This window comes from Panthera tigris, chromosome B4 (assembly GCF_018350195.1).
Source record: "Panthera tigris isolate Pti1 chromosome B4, P.tigris_Pti1_mat1.1, whole genome shotgun sequence".
Taxonomy (NCBI): Eukaryota; Metazoa; Chordata; class Mammalia; order Carnivora; family Felidae; genus Panthera; species Panthera tigris.
In genome coordinates, this window is record NC_056666.1 from 131,045,872 (window position 1) to 131,061,230 (window position 15,359).

The following is a 15,359-nucleotide window of genomic DNA, read 5'->3' on the forward strand; positions in this document are numbered from 1 at the left end:
AGTTGACAACAGAGCATGTCTGTATATCATTTACAAAAAAACATAGATCATGATGGTGCACGCTCAAAATTTTTTGCCAATAAGACACATGATCAAAGCAGTCTGGGGGCACCTGAGTGGCTCAGTCGGTTAAGAGTCTGACTTCGGCGCAGGTCATGATCTCACGGTTTGTGAGTTCAAGCCCCACGTCGGACTCTATGCTGACAGCTCAGAGCCTGAAGCCTGCTTCAGATTTTGTGTCTCCCTCTCTCTCTGCCCTCCCTTGCTTGTGCTCTGTCTGTCTGTCTCTCGCAAAAATAAATAAACATTAAAAAGAATTTTAATGAAAAATGAAAAATGAAAAAAAACAGTCTGGAAATGAGTGCTCAGGGAGGAAGAATCTAGGTTTTGGAGGGAACATGGGCTTGGGTTCTAATCTCGGCTCAGTTACCTGCAAACTGTCTGGCCGTGGAAACTGACTTACTTAGTGACCCTGACTCAGTTCCTTGGGGTATAGAACGGGGACGGCTGTGTCTGTCTGCCACACGGTTGCTGTAAAGCTGGGGTACAGCTGGGCCCACGGCAGGGGGATCACACAGTTGGCAACATTGGTGAGCTGCCCACTCTCTTTCCTTACCTTGCCACTAAGGCGGTTTCTCTCAGCCCGGACCACATTGCCCACCATGTCACAGAAGTTCACCCCATTTGGAAGCCTGTTCGGCACAGCGCTGTTAAATTTATATGGGTGCTGGTACAGCTCCACCAGCAGATTTTTATCTGCTGTTTTCTGGAACAAAAAGCAGGTATGAAAATGAGGTCCATCATTTGACAGTTTAAACTAAAACTAAAAACGAGGATATCTTCCCCTTTTTATCACGAAGATGGTGTAACAAGCTTATAGAAACTGGACAAAATGGGGGCACATTCAGGACCCCAGCACCTCTTACCAAATGATTTACATTATTTCTATTTTCCCTTTCAGGCTCTGAGCATGTTTACAAATATGCAGATATAACTCGACTCATGTTACAATACATAAACACACACACACACACACACACACACACACACACACACACACACACACGGTGTCCTGCTTTCTCCACCTTAGATTTTCCACATTGCTACACTGTCTTCAAATTTATCACTTCAGAGAATAGATCCTGTTATGAAGGTGGGCTATCATTGAATTAACTACCCATGGATTACCTCCAATTAACATTACTGTCATTAATAATTTGGAGCATACAGTTTCCCCCTTGGGTTTATTCATTATGAATTTCTGGGGAAAAAAGGCAATATAACAACTATAAAAAATGTGAAGATACAGAAAAGTGGAAAGAGAAAACCAATTGCCATCACCCAAGGCACCTGCTGGAAACATTTTGGGGGACTGAGTTACTTTTTTTTTTTTAAGTGTATTTATTTATTTGTTTTGAGATAGAGACAGAGAGAGCGAACTACTTTAAGATCCTCTAAAAAGGGCACTCTGCAGTTTTCCTGCACAATCACCATGCAAGTGCCAAGCGTCCTCTCCCCAGGACTAAAATCTATTTCATGCCCAGCAGAAACCAGTCAGAAAGAGACCCAGCAGCAGATCCCTTACCCTTTTATTGATGAAAGATCTGACATTCCTAGATTCCGAGCCTCTGCAAATATGCTGTGATTTTCTGGGACTCTTGTCTGCAGAAGAATGGAAGAAGAGAAAGGATGTAACCACGAAGTTTGTCCATCGCTGTGCAGTAATCATAGCTGTGATGTTTCACTCACTTAGCCTGAGCTGCCAGAGGACAGTCACACTGTTAGTCTCACTGGTCCCCGCCTGAGTTGCTGGCTCACTGGATCCAGGACCCACCGCAGACAAGCTGTCCCCTTGCCCCCAAGCCTGTTCCCTCATCTGTAAACTCTGTTCAGTGGCACCTAGCCCACAGTTGGGGGCATTGCAAAGATTTAATAGGAGAAGTGCCACCTAGTAGGCCGTCTCTTAAGTGCGCCGTCCTTCCCTCCTAACTTGCCCAATGCCAGCAAGTCAGACATGAGACTCCTCCAGAAGAGGACAAAGCTATCCTCGGTTGAAATGCTGGATTCCTGCTTAACTGCGTTTGAGATACTAACAACAGCCACACCCCACAGAAACACCATCAAGGCTATGAGAAAGGATTTTTGCCTCTGTCTCCCGGGTCGGGGTCGGCGTGACTTTTCTCTCTCAAAGCCTTCTTCTCCAACTCAAATCTCTCAATTGCCTTCAAAAACCAGAAAGAAATGGGGCATTAGGGATTCGTGCAGATCTCGGCGCGGGACGAGGGTCAGAGATCAGGCCATTTCCCCCGCTGGTACGCAAAAGGCCTGGAGCAGAGGTTGTGGCAGCGCCTCCCTGTCTTCCCCGTAGGCGCCAGGGTCTCCGTGGCCACTGGGGTCACTGACCTCGTTCCCACCCCACCTCCGCCCCCACCGAGTGTCACCACCGATACATCCCCCCACCTTGCCTCCTCCCACGCCGCCCCTCCTCCTGGCTATGCCTCCTCTTGTCTATACCTCTGAGGAGGTACAGGATGTGGGAATGGGGGCTCCAATCAAGCTCCCTGGGCTAAAAGCTATTGTTTAAAGTCTCTGTGAGGAGGACAATGATACCTACCTTCTAGGGTCCTTGTAAGGGTTGGATATACAGTATTGAGTGCATCTTGAATTTTTTTTAATGTTTATTTATATTTGAGAGAGAGAGAGAGAGAGAGAGAGAGCGCGTGCGAGCAGGGGAAGGGCAGAGAAAGGGGAAGACACAGAATCAGACTCCAGGCTCTGAGCTGTCAGCACGGAGCCCGATGTGGGGCTCGAACTCATAAACAGTGAGATCATGACCTGAGCCGAAGTCAGACGCTTAACCGATTGAGCCACCCAGGCGCCCCTAGTGCATCTTAAAACACCAGTGCGGAGGCTACTACCAGATAGGAGCTGCTCAATAAAGGCTAATTATTATTATTATTATTAATCACCAGACCCTTGACTTCTCAACAGATTTCTCTTGATCTCTGATTCCTCCTCCCCCATTCCCGCATCCCCTCCTGAGGGAACAAAAGGAAAGAAAAATGAATGTCAGTGACCCAACAAGTTGTACTGATCGTCGGCCATGAGCCCGGCACTGCTCTTGGACAATAAAGTGAACGAAGAATGAGGATTCTGTGTCCTCGCCTTTAGGAATTTACAATCTGTTTGGACAGTTGACATCAGCACACGTGGGCCAAGTAGGTCCTAAATTGCTACGTTTGGGTTTGAAGCAACTGAGAGTAGTGTGAACTAGAAGAGTCACAGAGGACCACCCACGAGCACTGGGGGAAACGATGAGGCATCTGTCGTGCTTGATAAACTGTGAAACGCCCCCTCCAGTCTTCTACCCCCTTTATGAGCATGTGCGCAGGTGTATGTAGATGGGGAAAGGGCTCACACCGGTAGGTCTACGTGTCAACGCTTGTCACTCCAAAAACATAGGCCAAGATAAGGCATGATGAATGAACGGGAGGGGTGTGAGCCAAGGCAGTGGAACAGCGGTGTCTCTGGTCCTTACCGGGATGCCACTTGTAGCCCATATTGTCAAGGCCTTGGAAGAGGGATGGACAAGATTTGCACACGGAGAGAGCAGAACGGATAGGTGAACGTTGGGAGACCAGCAAGTTTTAGGCGTCAACGAGGAGACCAGCACTGGGCCGTGTGCATCTGAGACGACAGTGGTACCTACAAGTGGGGCTGTCCCCCTACTTGGGGAGTTTTTCAGATACACCAATTCAATGGAGAAGTTCATTCCTTGCGTCTGCCTCAGCTCATGAACTGTTTATGTACTGTGGCTCCTGAATAGTTCTCTACTTAAAATTTAACACCAGTAAATAATTTACAAGGTACAAAATCAAGTAGTAGAGTAAAAAGTCTCCCTCCTGCCTCCCTCCACCCAATACCCTTAATTTCTTGCATAGCCTTCCGGAGACATCGTGTTCAAATGAGAGCAGGCAGAACACACGGTCCCACGTGATGCTCTTTTCACTTTTAGTTTTTTTAAAAACCTCCCAGGGGAGTCTGATGATCACTTAGGTTTAGGTGCCACTGCTCTAGGTGGCTGGGAATATGAGGCTGAGATACAGGAGAGAAGCTAGGATTTACAACCATATCATTCATTCCACACGTATTTCCTGAGCACCTGCTCAAGGCCAATGCTATGCCTGTGTCGGGGATGCAGCAGAGAGCAGCGAACGCTGCTGAGGCTTCAGGGATTAGTGCGGAGAAGCCAGGGATTTTGAGGTGGCCAGTGCTGCAGTGGGGAGGTACAGGATGCCAGCAATGTGCCCAGAAGGGGCCCCTCCACTAGTCTTGGGGTACGGGATGCAGAGAAGTCCCTTCTAGGGTGAGGACGTCCAGGCGGAGAGCGGAAGGAATGTGCCTGCCACTGGGTCAATGGTGAAGCTGTGCTATGAGTGGAGCTCTTGAGGGGAAGGGGGCCGGAAGGAAGAGCCAAGCAAGGGGTACCCGGTGCGGGGCGGGGGGGCGCTCAGTCGGTTTAGCATCTGACTGTTGATTTCGGCTCAAGTCATGATCTCACGGTTCGTGAGTTCGAGCCCCACGTCAGGCTCTGCGCTCAGTGCAGAGCCAGCTTGGGATTCCCTCTTTCTCTCTCTCTCTGCCCCTCTCCCGTGCTCTGTCTCTCTCACGTGCTCTCTCCCTCTCTCTCTCACACTCACTCTCAAAATAAATAAATAAATAAGTAAATAAATAAATAAATAAATAAATAAAGCTGAAGAAGAGCTAAGCAAGGTTCATGGCCAGAGAGGTGGGGAGCCCACACTTAGGGCATGGAAGAAGGAACAGAAAAGGGACATGGTGATGTGGGATGTGGGGAGGAGGATCTGGGGCTCATTCGTTCACTGGTGCACACTTAAGAAGCACCTCTTATGCACTAGGCACCGGGCTAGGTGCCAGGCAGCACGGCAGCATGGAGGCTGGAGAAACCAGTCTGGCTATGGCCCCGACACAGGAGAAGTGGCTGCACAGTCAAGGCCCGGTGGACACAGGGCAGGGCAAACCGCAGCCAGCAGAGCTTGGGCAGGGTAGCCTAGGGATGGGCTCTTGTGGCAGAAGGCAGTGAGCATCTGACAGATCTCACCAGCTGCTTGGGCAGAGGACAGGAAGGACAGGCAAGGGGTCCCTTCCTCCAGGTCATATGAGGACCCAAGGTTGCTCCCACCAGCCCTATCCTGGTTCTCACTGGCCACGAAGGGCACCTGAGAAGATATGCCAATGCTAGGCAATCTTTTTTTCTTTTTAATGTTTACTTACTTATTTTGAGAGGCAGGAGAGCGAGAGAGGGACAGAGACAGAGACAGAGACAGAGAGAGAGAGAGAGAGAGAGGGAGAGAGAGAATCCCAAGCAGGTTCTGCACTGTGAGCACAGAGCCCGACATGGGACTCTAGTCCACGAATCGTGAAATCATGACCTGAGCCAAAATCAAGAGTCGGACACTTAACTGACCAAGCCACCGAGGCGCCCCAATGCTCGACAATCTTAAGTAGCCACCAGATCCTGTTTCTGGGAGCAAGATATTCTTCCTCTTGGTTTTAAAATTATCATAAAAAAATCACAGAACTGACATGCAAATACATTCCTTTTGTAAACCACATTACAGAAGTATCCAGAGTAAAAAACATGTTTACTCGCCTTCCATACCACCCCCTTTCCAGAAATGACCCCATCGATTGTTTGGTGTGTATCCTTCCAGACTTTTCTCCTACACGTTCATACATATAGAATGTCCTTCCTGTGAGCCAGGCACTCTTCTCAGGCCTGATTTAAGGGGCTTCATGAGTTTTAACTCCTCTAATTCTTGCAACAACCCTATGGGGTAGATACATTATTTTTGTTATCACCATTTTCTAGAAAACAGAGATTCATAAAGGTTAAGTAATTAACCTAGTTTCACAATGTGAGAAAATGGCGGAGCAGGAATTTAAACACAGACCGTCTTATTCCGGAGTCTGTGTCCCTAATGCTATACCTCTCCTGCCTACACAGGCACACACAGATAGACAAGGTTTCTTAACTTCTATGGAATCACTCCAAGTTGTGTGTGTGTGTGTGTGTGTGTGTGTGTGTGGATGTTGCCTTTATTCACAATTTAATTCTTTTTTTTTTAAATTTTTTTTTAATGTTTATTTATTTTTGAGACAGAGAGAGACAGAGCATGAACAGGGGAGGGGCACAGAGAGAGGGAGACACAGAATCTGAAACAGGCTCCAGGCTCTGAGCCGTCAGCACAGAGCCCGACACGGGGCTCGAACTCACGGACTGCAAGATCGTGACCTGAGCCGAAGTTGGCCGCTTCACCAACTGAGCCACCCAGGCGCCCCTATTCACAATTTAATTCTAAGCTCTACTCGATGGTGGGGTAGGTAGGGGCAAGTGAAGCTAATGGTCTCGTTGCTGCGTGAGTGAAAACATGGCTGAACCTCTGGGAAAGGCGATTCGACTGCATTTACCAAAATTCAAAATTTCACTTCTAGGACTCTAGCGTGCAGAAATACTTGCAAATGAGCCCCAAGATACAAATACAGAAATGTTCACGTGTTCACTATGATGAAAACACCACCGAAATATTTATCGGTAGGGAATAAATTAATTATGCCGCATCCAACAAATAGAATATTATGCGGTCACGAAAAGACCAGGGCAGATCCACAGTAGTGACTTGGAAGCATCTCCAAGAGTTATTGAGGCTAAAAACAAATAAATGAATGAATGAATAAAAAACAAACAAAAGCAGGTTACAAAAACAGTATTTATGGTATGATCCTACTCACATTAAAAAAAGAAAACGATAACCCTAAATATATGTGTTCTATGTTTCTAAATGTATAGAAAAAGTTCTTGGGCACCTGGCTGGCTCAGTTGATGGAGCACGCAACTCTTGATCTCAGGGTCATGAGTTCAAGCCCCATGGAGACATTATTTAAAAAATACATTTTTTTAATTTAATTTAAATCTTTTTTTAATTTACATCCAAACTAGTTAGCATCTAGTGCAACAATGATTTCAGGAGTAGACTCCTTAGTGCCCCTTCCCCAGTTAGCCCATCCCCCCTCCCACAACCCCTCCTGTAACCCTCTGTTTGTTCTCCATATTTATGAGTCTCTTATGTTTTGCCCACCTCCCTTTTTTTTATATTATTTTTGTTTCCCTTCCCTTACGTTCACCTGTTTTGTCTCTTGAAGTCCTCATAGGAGTGAAGTCATATGATATTTGTCTTTCTCTGACTAATTTCGCTTAGCATGATACCCTCCAGTTCCATCCACAAAGAAAAATAAAATATTTTTTTAAAAAACTCTGGAAGGATACAAAACAAACAATTAACAGTGGTTACTTCTCAGGAGGAAATAAAGGGCTGGGAGTGAAGTAAATTTTACGGTTTACTTTTATACTTGGAGATGGTTTGAATATTTTAGAATAAGGATGCATTGTCCTGACATTTAAACTTTTTTTTAATTCTAATTTTAATTTATTTGGTGGGGGGGGTGCAGAGAGATGGAGAGAGAATCCCAAGCAGGCTCTGTATTGTCAGCGCAGCGCCAAACGTGGGGCTCGATCTCACAAGTGACTGTGAGATCATGACCTGAGCTGAAATCAGGAGTCAGATGCTTAACCCACTGAGCCACCCAGGCACTGCTAAATTTTAAAAAATAAATCAAAAAGACTAACTCAAGAGATGAACTGACCCCAAAAGTCAGCACCAGAAAAGTTGGGATAGGGGTGCGGCTAAAACCTGCAGAGGCATTCACCAGGTCTGGGCCCTGGGGACAGAGGAGCCTGGTGGAAAGCAAGATGCCAGGGGTAATGGGGTTAGGAGATTTAGTTGGAGCAAAGTGGCAGAAAAGATCTGCAAAACACACAGCTGGTAAAGGACTGTTATCCAAAATACACAAAGAATTGTTAAAACCCAACAATAAGAAAACAAACAACTCAATCAAAAAATGGGGCAGGGACACCTGGGTGGCTCAGTCAGTTAAATATCCAACTTCGGCTCAGGTCGTGATCTCGTGGTGTGTGAGTTCGAGCTCTGCGTAGGGCTCTGTGCTGACAGCTCACAGCCTGGAGCCCGCTTCGGATTCTGTGTCTCCTTCGCTCTCTGCTCCTCCCCTGCTCATGCTCTGTCTCTCCCTCTTTCAAATATAAGTAAAATTTTAAAAATATATATATTAAAAAAATAAATTAAATAAAACAAAACAAAATTTTAAATGGGGCAAAGACTTCAACAGACACCCCACTCAAGAAGAGAGACAGATGGCGAGTAGGCATATGGAGAGATGTTCAATGTCATTAGAGAATCGCAACTTCAAACGACAAGGAGATATCGCTATATCCTGATTAGAATGGCCAAAATCCAGAACACTGATAACACCAAATGCTGGTGAGGATGTGGAGTGACAGGAGCTCTCATTCATGGCTGCTGCGAATGCAAAAGGGTACAGCCACTTCGGGAGACACTTTGGCAGTTTCTTACAAAACTAAACATACTCTTACCAGATGGTCCAGGAATCACGCTCCTCACTATTTACCCAAATGAACTGAAAATATACATCCACACAAAACCCTGCACATAGATGTTCGCAGCAGCCTTATGCATAATTGCCAAAACTTAGAAGCAATCGAGAGGTCTTTCCGTAGGTGAACAGATAAATAAACCGTGGCACATCCAGACAAAGGAATATTATTCAGCCCCAAAAAGAAACGAGCTATCGAGCCATGAAAACACATGGAGGAACCTTAAATGCATATGACTAAGTGAACGAAACCAATCTGAAAAGGCTGCATCCTGTATGGTTCTAACTCTGTCATTTTGGAAAAGGCAAAACTATGGAGACAGCAAAAAGTTCAGTGGTTGCCAGGAGATGCGGGGGGCGCCGTAAATGGGGGGGAGGATTTTTAGGGCAGTGAGACTATTCTGTAGGATACTACAAAGGTGGGGTGCCTGGGTGGCTCAGTCGGTTGGGCATCCGACCTCAGTTCAGGTCATGATCTCGCGGTTTGTGAGTTTGAGCCCCTCGTCGGGCTCTGTGCTCACAGCTCAGGGCCTGGAGCCTGCTTTGGATTCTGTGTCTCCCTCTCTCTGCCCCTCCCTGGCTCACGCTCTGTCTCTCTAAAATAAATGAATGTAAAAAAAAAAAAAAAAAAAAGGATACTACAAAGGTGGATATATGTCATTACACATTTGTCCCAACTCATAGAATGTACAGCACAGAAAGCCCTAATGTGAACAACGAACTTGGGGTGATAATGATGCATCAATGTGGGTTTATCACTTGTAACAAATGTACCAGTGTGGTGACAGGCAGCTTGCCCATGCGTGGGGACAGGGGTATGTGGGAACTCCGTACTTTCAGCTCAATTTTGCTGTCAACTAAAACTGCTCCAAAAAAGAAATCCTGCTAATTGATAAAAGATATCTCTGAGACCCCTATTGTGCAAATGTGCTTTCAAATAAATGGGCGGGACTCCCGGAGCCCTTCCTGCCCCAAGCCTTACCTCAGCACCCATAACTCACCAGGTTGTTGGCCAACGCATTGGGACTCAGATCTAGCTCCCCAATCGTTTCGTTCACCTGGTGGATGGAACCAATAAGGCAGGCTGGCAGGTGAGTTTGCTAAGGAAATTTTCTGGGTGCTAATCACGCAGGAACAGGATGGGACTAGGCTGGCAAGGACAGTCCCTTACTCTCTCCGCTTAACTACTTTCTTTGCAAACATTCACACTTCTTTTATCATTTTAAATGAGTGGCTTTAGGCACCTGGGTGGCTCAGTCCTTAAACTTTGGACTTCGGCTCAGGTCATAATCTCACGGCCCATGAGTTCGTGAGTTCGAGCCCCGAATCAGGCTCTGTGCTGACAGCTCTCACACTCACACTCTGTCTCTCTCTCTCTGTCTCTCTCTCTCTCTCTCTCAAAAATAAACATTAAAATAAACATTAAAAATACTCTCAAAAATAAACATTAAAAAAATGAAAAAAAAATGAGTGGCTTTATCAATTCTAAATGAAAACTAACCACATCCTAGACACCTTGGAAAAACATAAAAAGAAACACCCATTCTGCTACCACCCTAACAACCTCTGTTAGGATTCGGGGAGATTTCCTTCCAGTATTTTTTATACACGTACCTTTTTACATAATTGTAATCTCAGTGAATGCCTACTTTAGGACTCGGACTTCTCTTCCACTCATTATCATGATCATGCTCCATAAAGCTAAATAATCTTCATAGTATTTTAAATGGCATTATATGAATCCACTTGGAGAATGTACTTTAATACACTTAATTGTTTCATGGCTATTGAATACTTAAGTTGTTCATCATTTTTTTGCAATTGGAAATAATGCTGTGGTATACACAGAGAGTTGTTTCCATATTTTGGATTATTGCTTTAAGAGACATTTTCAGGTGAGGCATGGCTGGATCGGAGGGGATCTCAACCTTGTTGATCACTGTTGAAGTCTCTGCCTAGTTCAATGGCCCCTCTTGTCACCCTCTCTAGGTTTGCATTTCTTTCCGTCTTAGCCTCAATCGGTCTAGGATATATCCTTTGCAGAAGCCCCATAATCCTATCACTTCTCACTGCCTTCACAAAAAGCAGGGTTCACTCTTACTTCCATTACCCTCAAGGGTTCTTATAAACCGGAGGACACTTGACCAATGAAGACGCCAAGGAGGGACATGAAAATCATAGGAACGGAAATGGGTTAGTTAGGTTGAGAGGAGTGTGGGATTAAGGAGGAAGAGGGGGCATGAGAAAAAGGGCCAGGAAAGTGAGTCCCTGAAGCAGCCTCTGATGGGATCACTTGTGCTCATCTTGAGAAGGGTTTCTGAGAGGTGTAGAAAGCGAGGGGATACAGAGGGACACATGGTTTGGCTGGCGGCAGTGGGACTTGAAGGTCAATGGGCTCTTTATGAGATGGGACCATCTGGCGGTATTTATAACCTGAGAGGGTTATTTGCCGGATGAGCTCCAAGGTCCTCCAGAGATGGGGTTCTGCGGGTCCCTGGCATAGAGTTCAGAGTCACAAGTGAGATGTGGATCAATAAAGGGAGGGCTAGAGAAGTAAGATTCTGGAAGAGTCCAGGTGATGCCAGAGAGGGCAAACTCTGAGCCCAGGTAGGAGGCCTGGCAGGTGAGAAGTGAGGCCAATTGGAATGAGAACAATGAAGCTGGGTCTTTTTTTGTTTGTTTGTTTGGTTAATGTTTGCTTATTTTTGAGACAGAGTGAGAGCAGGGGAAGGGCACAGAGAGAGGGGGACACAGAATCCAAAGCAGGCTCCAGGCTCTGAGCTGTCAGCACAGAGCCCAACACGGGGCTCGAACTCATGAACCATGAGACTGTGACCTGAGCCAAGGTTGTATGCTTAACCAACGGAGCCACCCAGGTGCCCCAACAAAGTTGGGTCTCAAGCTCACTTATCTGAGGGCCGAGGGCTTCACCATGACTTCTTATTTGCTACCTATAACTATAATTCTTTGGAAGACAGAAGATATTTCAACGAATATGTCAACAAATATTTCCAGTACTTCTTCCTTTGGGGCTCTTTCCAATTATCCTAGTAAAATAAATTCAAACCAAACAACCCTTCACAGTCTCAAATTCTTTTAGAGCATAGGTCGGGCTTAACTAATTGAAAAAAATCAATGAGCACATAAGGAAAGGAGCTAATAACGTGTGTCACAGACACAAGCCCTGGTTACAGGTCTGCAGCAGGTGTATTTGGTCTGGATTGTAGACGGCACCATAAAAGGATACAGGGTGGATTGTCTTCCAGATTCTTCCTTGCGGCATTCTTCATCGTGTTCCGCGCAGCGAGGGAGACAGTCAGGTGCTCGTCTACGGGCACCATTGGCAAGGCAGTGACATTGATGATATCTATGTTCCTGAAATAAGCCATGATCCAGTTTCTCGTAAACTGATAAACAGTACGTTTCCACTTAAGAATCTCTCATTTCCCACTCCGATCTTGTTCTCTGTTCAGCCAGCCTCCTGGAAATCACAAATACCATAGAACCACCTTAGAAAGCATAACCACGCTCGTCTGGTAAGCAGGGCTGATGGCAAGGTGCACGCTGCCTGTGACACAGGGGATAAAGGCCTTCCTCTGACACGCCCTTCTTGACTGAGGATTTCAGACATATCAACTTTTTCTGGCCTGTTGACGTTCCCCCTGTTTGCCAAGAAAGCTGTTCTAGTTTTTACAGGAAGGAGACTAGAGTGTTGGAAAGGCCAGGGCTCCAGAGCACCCAGCAAATCAGTTTCCAAATTAGAAAGGAAATCAAATTCCTGTCTCTCTGAGGCTCATCTGCAAAGTCAGAGATTTGGATGAGATTCCTAAGACCCTTTTTCGGCTCTCAGCTGCTCTGATTCTGTGATACAGGGTCTATCTCCTCAGCATGAAGCTGGTGATCTACCTGAGGCTTTCTGCCCCCTCCCAGAATGCTGGCCCCATCATTACTCTTCCTCCTGCCTTCAGAACACTCCGGCTGGACTGCCCTCCTGGATCCTTGCTTATTAACCAGGAGTTCATTCTACCATTTGTGGATCTTCCATATCCAGAGCCTGGTGGCACAGGCTCGTTTCTAAGGAAGTAAAAGACTCAGATCGGCCCTCAAGAAGCTCATACATAATGAAAGGGGAGAGGAAAGGTAGTTTAGTGGGAAAATTAACCCAGGCCCCTCTCATCACATTCTCTCTCCCTCTTCTTCAGTTGATGCCTTCTGCTCTGCCCTTTTCTACGCAACCACTCGTCCTATAGGCCCGCCCCTCTGAAATTGCTCCTCGTCCCTGCTGTGCTATGCTGCTGCCCTCTATGCCTTTACACACGCAATTCCATCTAGTCAATGCACATCCCAGGTGACACATCTTTTAGAAAACCTTCCTGAATTACTCTAGGCCATTAGTGACCACCCCTCCTCTGGAAAGTTCAGGATTCTGCTTTCATCTCTCCATTACAGCACTTACAATTCTCAACTGGAAGGATTTGCTTCCACACCTTTTTCCATTAGGCAAGTGGCTCCCTAGGGGTTCGGCACACTCAATATTTGATTCTATTTTAGACTCATTCACCACGCTTCTTTCTAGTCCAGAGAAGCTATCCATTAGGGCTTGGGGCTGTCCCAAGTCAGCTGGATTGCAGGAAAGGCTGTCCCAGGCCCAGGTCAATACTATCTCCTTTTTCCTGCTCCCAGCCATAAGCCACGTCGGCAAGGGGGAGAGGGGTAAGGTGGAAGCAGGTGCACTGCATGGCTTCTTGTTTTCCTCCTACTCACTCCCCAGCATGACCGGAAAACTATAGCATGTTCTCTGAAAAGCAGGCTTTTAGGGCAACCCTGTCCAGAAGGCTCTTGCTTTAACTTAACATTCTTACTCATGCCTAATGCAAGAACTGACTATTACTATGCTCCTTAAAAGGAATGTTTAAGATACGCATGCCGTTCTCTTCTGAATTTTCTATCATACCCTTTTAGGTATTCTCTGAGATATGACAAGTTTTTACCTTCACTACTTGGGGAGGAAAAACGGATGGGGGAGACAATGAACTTCATGGAATGAACAACACTGCGCGGTGTTGGGGGCAGGAGAATAGCAAACGTTCTGCTCTCATGTAGCAAGTATCCTGGCAGCCGAAGTGCGAATGCCCTCTGTTTAAAGTTAACACGTTAAACAATTTTAAGCATGTTAAATATGTTAAAACAATGCTGACTTTGGAATCAGCATTCAGTGTTGCCTTCAGCAATGACGGACTACTTACTGAGTGCCCGACACAAGCCAGCGGTGTGTTCTTCCTGGAGACAGGGTGGTGAGCGAAACCAGACTTGCTCCCTGCTCTAAGGGACTTATGTCTGCCAGGGGAGACATGCGGTAATCAAACAATTATATAAATAATTGTGAATGATAACTGTGACCACTGCTTTGAAGGAACATACGCAGTGCTGTGAGATGAGCTGAGATTACGTAAGGATGTAGCCAAGGCTTGGAGGAAGAGCAGGAGTTAACTAGATAAAGGGGATGGGGAATACCATCCAAGCAGAGAGGAGCAAGTGTAGAAAGGCAGGAAAAGGCGAGACCTGTGCATCACAGTAGTCACTAGCCACATGTGACATCTGGTTAGTATGACTGAAGAACTGAAATTTCAATTTTAGTTAATTTAAATTTTTTTTAATGTTTCTGAGACAGAGAGAGACAGAGCATGAGTGGGGAGGGGCAGAGAGAGAGGGAGACCCAGAATCTGAAGCAGGCTCCAGGCTCTGAGCTGTCAGCACAGAGTCCGACGCAGGGCTCGAACTCACAGACGGTGAGATCATGACCTGAGCTGAAGTCGGGACGCTCAACCGACTGAGCCACCCGGGGCGCCCCCGATTTTAGTTAATTTAAACTTAAAAGCTGAAGCAGTATCAATGTAAAAGCACTGATCATATGTTGAAATGATAATATTTGGGATATACGAGTTAAATAAAATGTTCGAATCCACATAACCTGGTTTTTAAAAATCTTTAAAATATGGCTACTAGAAAATTCTCAATTACATACGTGGCCCACATCATGTTTCCACTGGGTAGTGCGGGATTAGACTGTGCAGGTCTTGGTTCTAGCACATGGAACTCTCCCCTTTTTAATACACTGAGGTGTAGTTGGAAGAAAATTGCACTTGGAGTCAGAGACCGATGGGTTCTGCCCCTCATTGGATGGATGGGCTGGTGCACTCACTAGGCACCCAATAAACATCCCTTGAATGGTTCTGAGTTTCTTTATTTTTCAAATGGAACCAATAGTTCACTGTTAGGACTTCAGGGGATCTGGAGTTGATTCTCGAGTAGTTCTCTGCCCTTGCTCACTGTGCCACCTTGAAGCGGTCCCTGGCCTCAGTTTCCCCTGCTTGTAAAAGCTGATGAGAGTCAGGAAACTGCAGTCTGCGGAGGTGGGCAGGGCGGATCATCGTCCTTCTTCTGTGCGTCTTACCTGAAGACATAGGCGAAATCCGACGAACTTGGGGCCGGTTCCGCCACGGGTCCCTCAGGGGACCCCGCAAAGTTCTGGATGGGACACCCGACATCCACCAGGAAGGGGTGCCCTTTGCTTTGTGCTCGGGGAGGAAGAGGAGGAGGAGGGGCGTCGGGGAGAGGCCCATTTTGCTACTGTGAGTCCTGGCGTTCCCCAGGCAACGCCAGGCGCACTCACCACTGCCACCATTCCCACAACAATGGAACCTTAGTGAGCCACCGCCGCGTCCGCGAGACGCCGTTACCACAGTGATGGTCCCGGGTGGCCGGGGAGACCAGACCAATGGGCTTGTGGGGAGGGAGAGTGTAGTTCC

General features: G+C 46.5%; 1 protein-coding gene across 5 annotated transcripts in view; it reads right to left on the bottom strand.

The window, feature by feature from the left end:
* Positions 1-15,238, bottom strand: part of FAM227A (family with sequence similarity 227 member A) — a 74,378-nt gene extending 59,140 nt beyond the window's left edge. For 4 of the 5 annotated variants that reach the window (XR_006220252.1, XM_042993270.1, XM_042993268.1 and 1 more), the window contains exons 1-6: positions 15,005-15,238; positions 11,798-12,031; positions 9,552-9,634; positions 2,147-2,222; positions 1,586-1,662; positions 617-766 (exon numbers count right to left, since the gene is read on the bottom strand). Coding sequence is in view for 4 of the 5 variants with exons in the window: in XM_042993270.1 (XP_042849204.1) it covers positions 617-766; positions 1,586-1,662; positions 2,147-2,222; positions 9,552-9,634; positions 11,798-11,939 (528 nt within the window). In the remaining variant the exon portion in view is untranslated. Of the gene's footprint in view, positions 1-616; positions 767-1,585; positions 1,663-2,146; positions 2,223-9,551; positions 9,635-11,797; positions 12,032-15,004 lie in introns of those variants that run through there. The other variant, XM_042993272.1, reaches the window with a different exon arrangement.
* Positions 15,239-15,359: the final 121 nt, after the last annotated feature.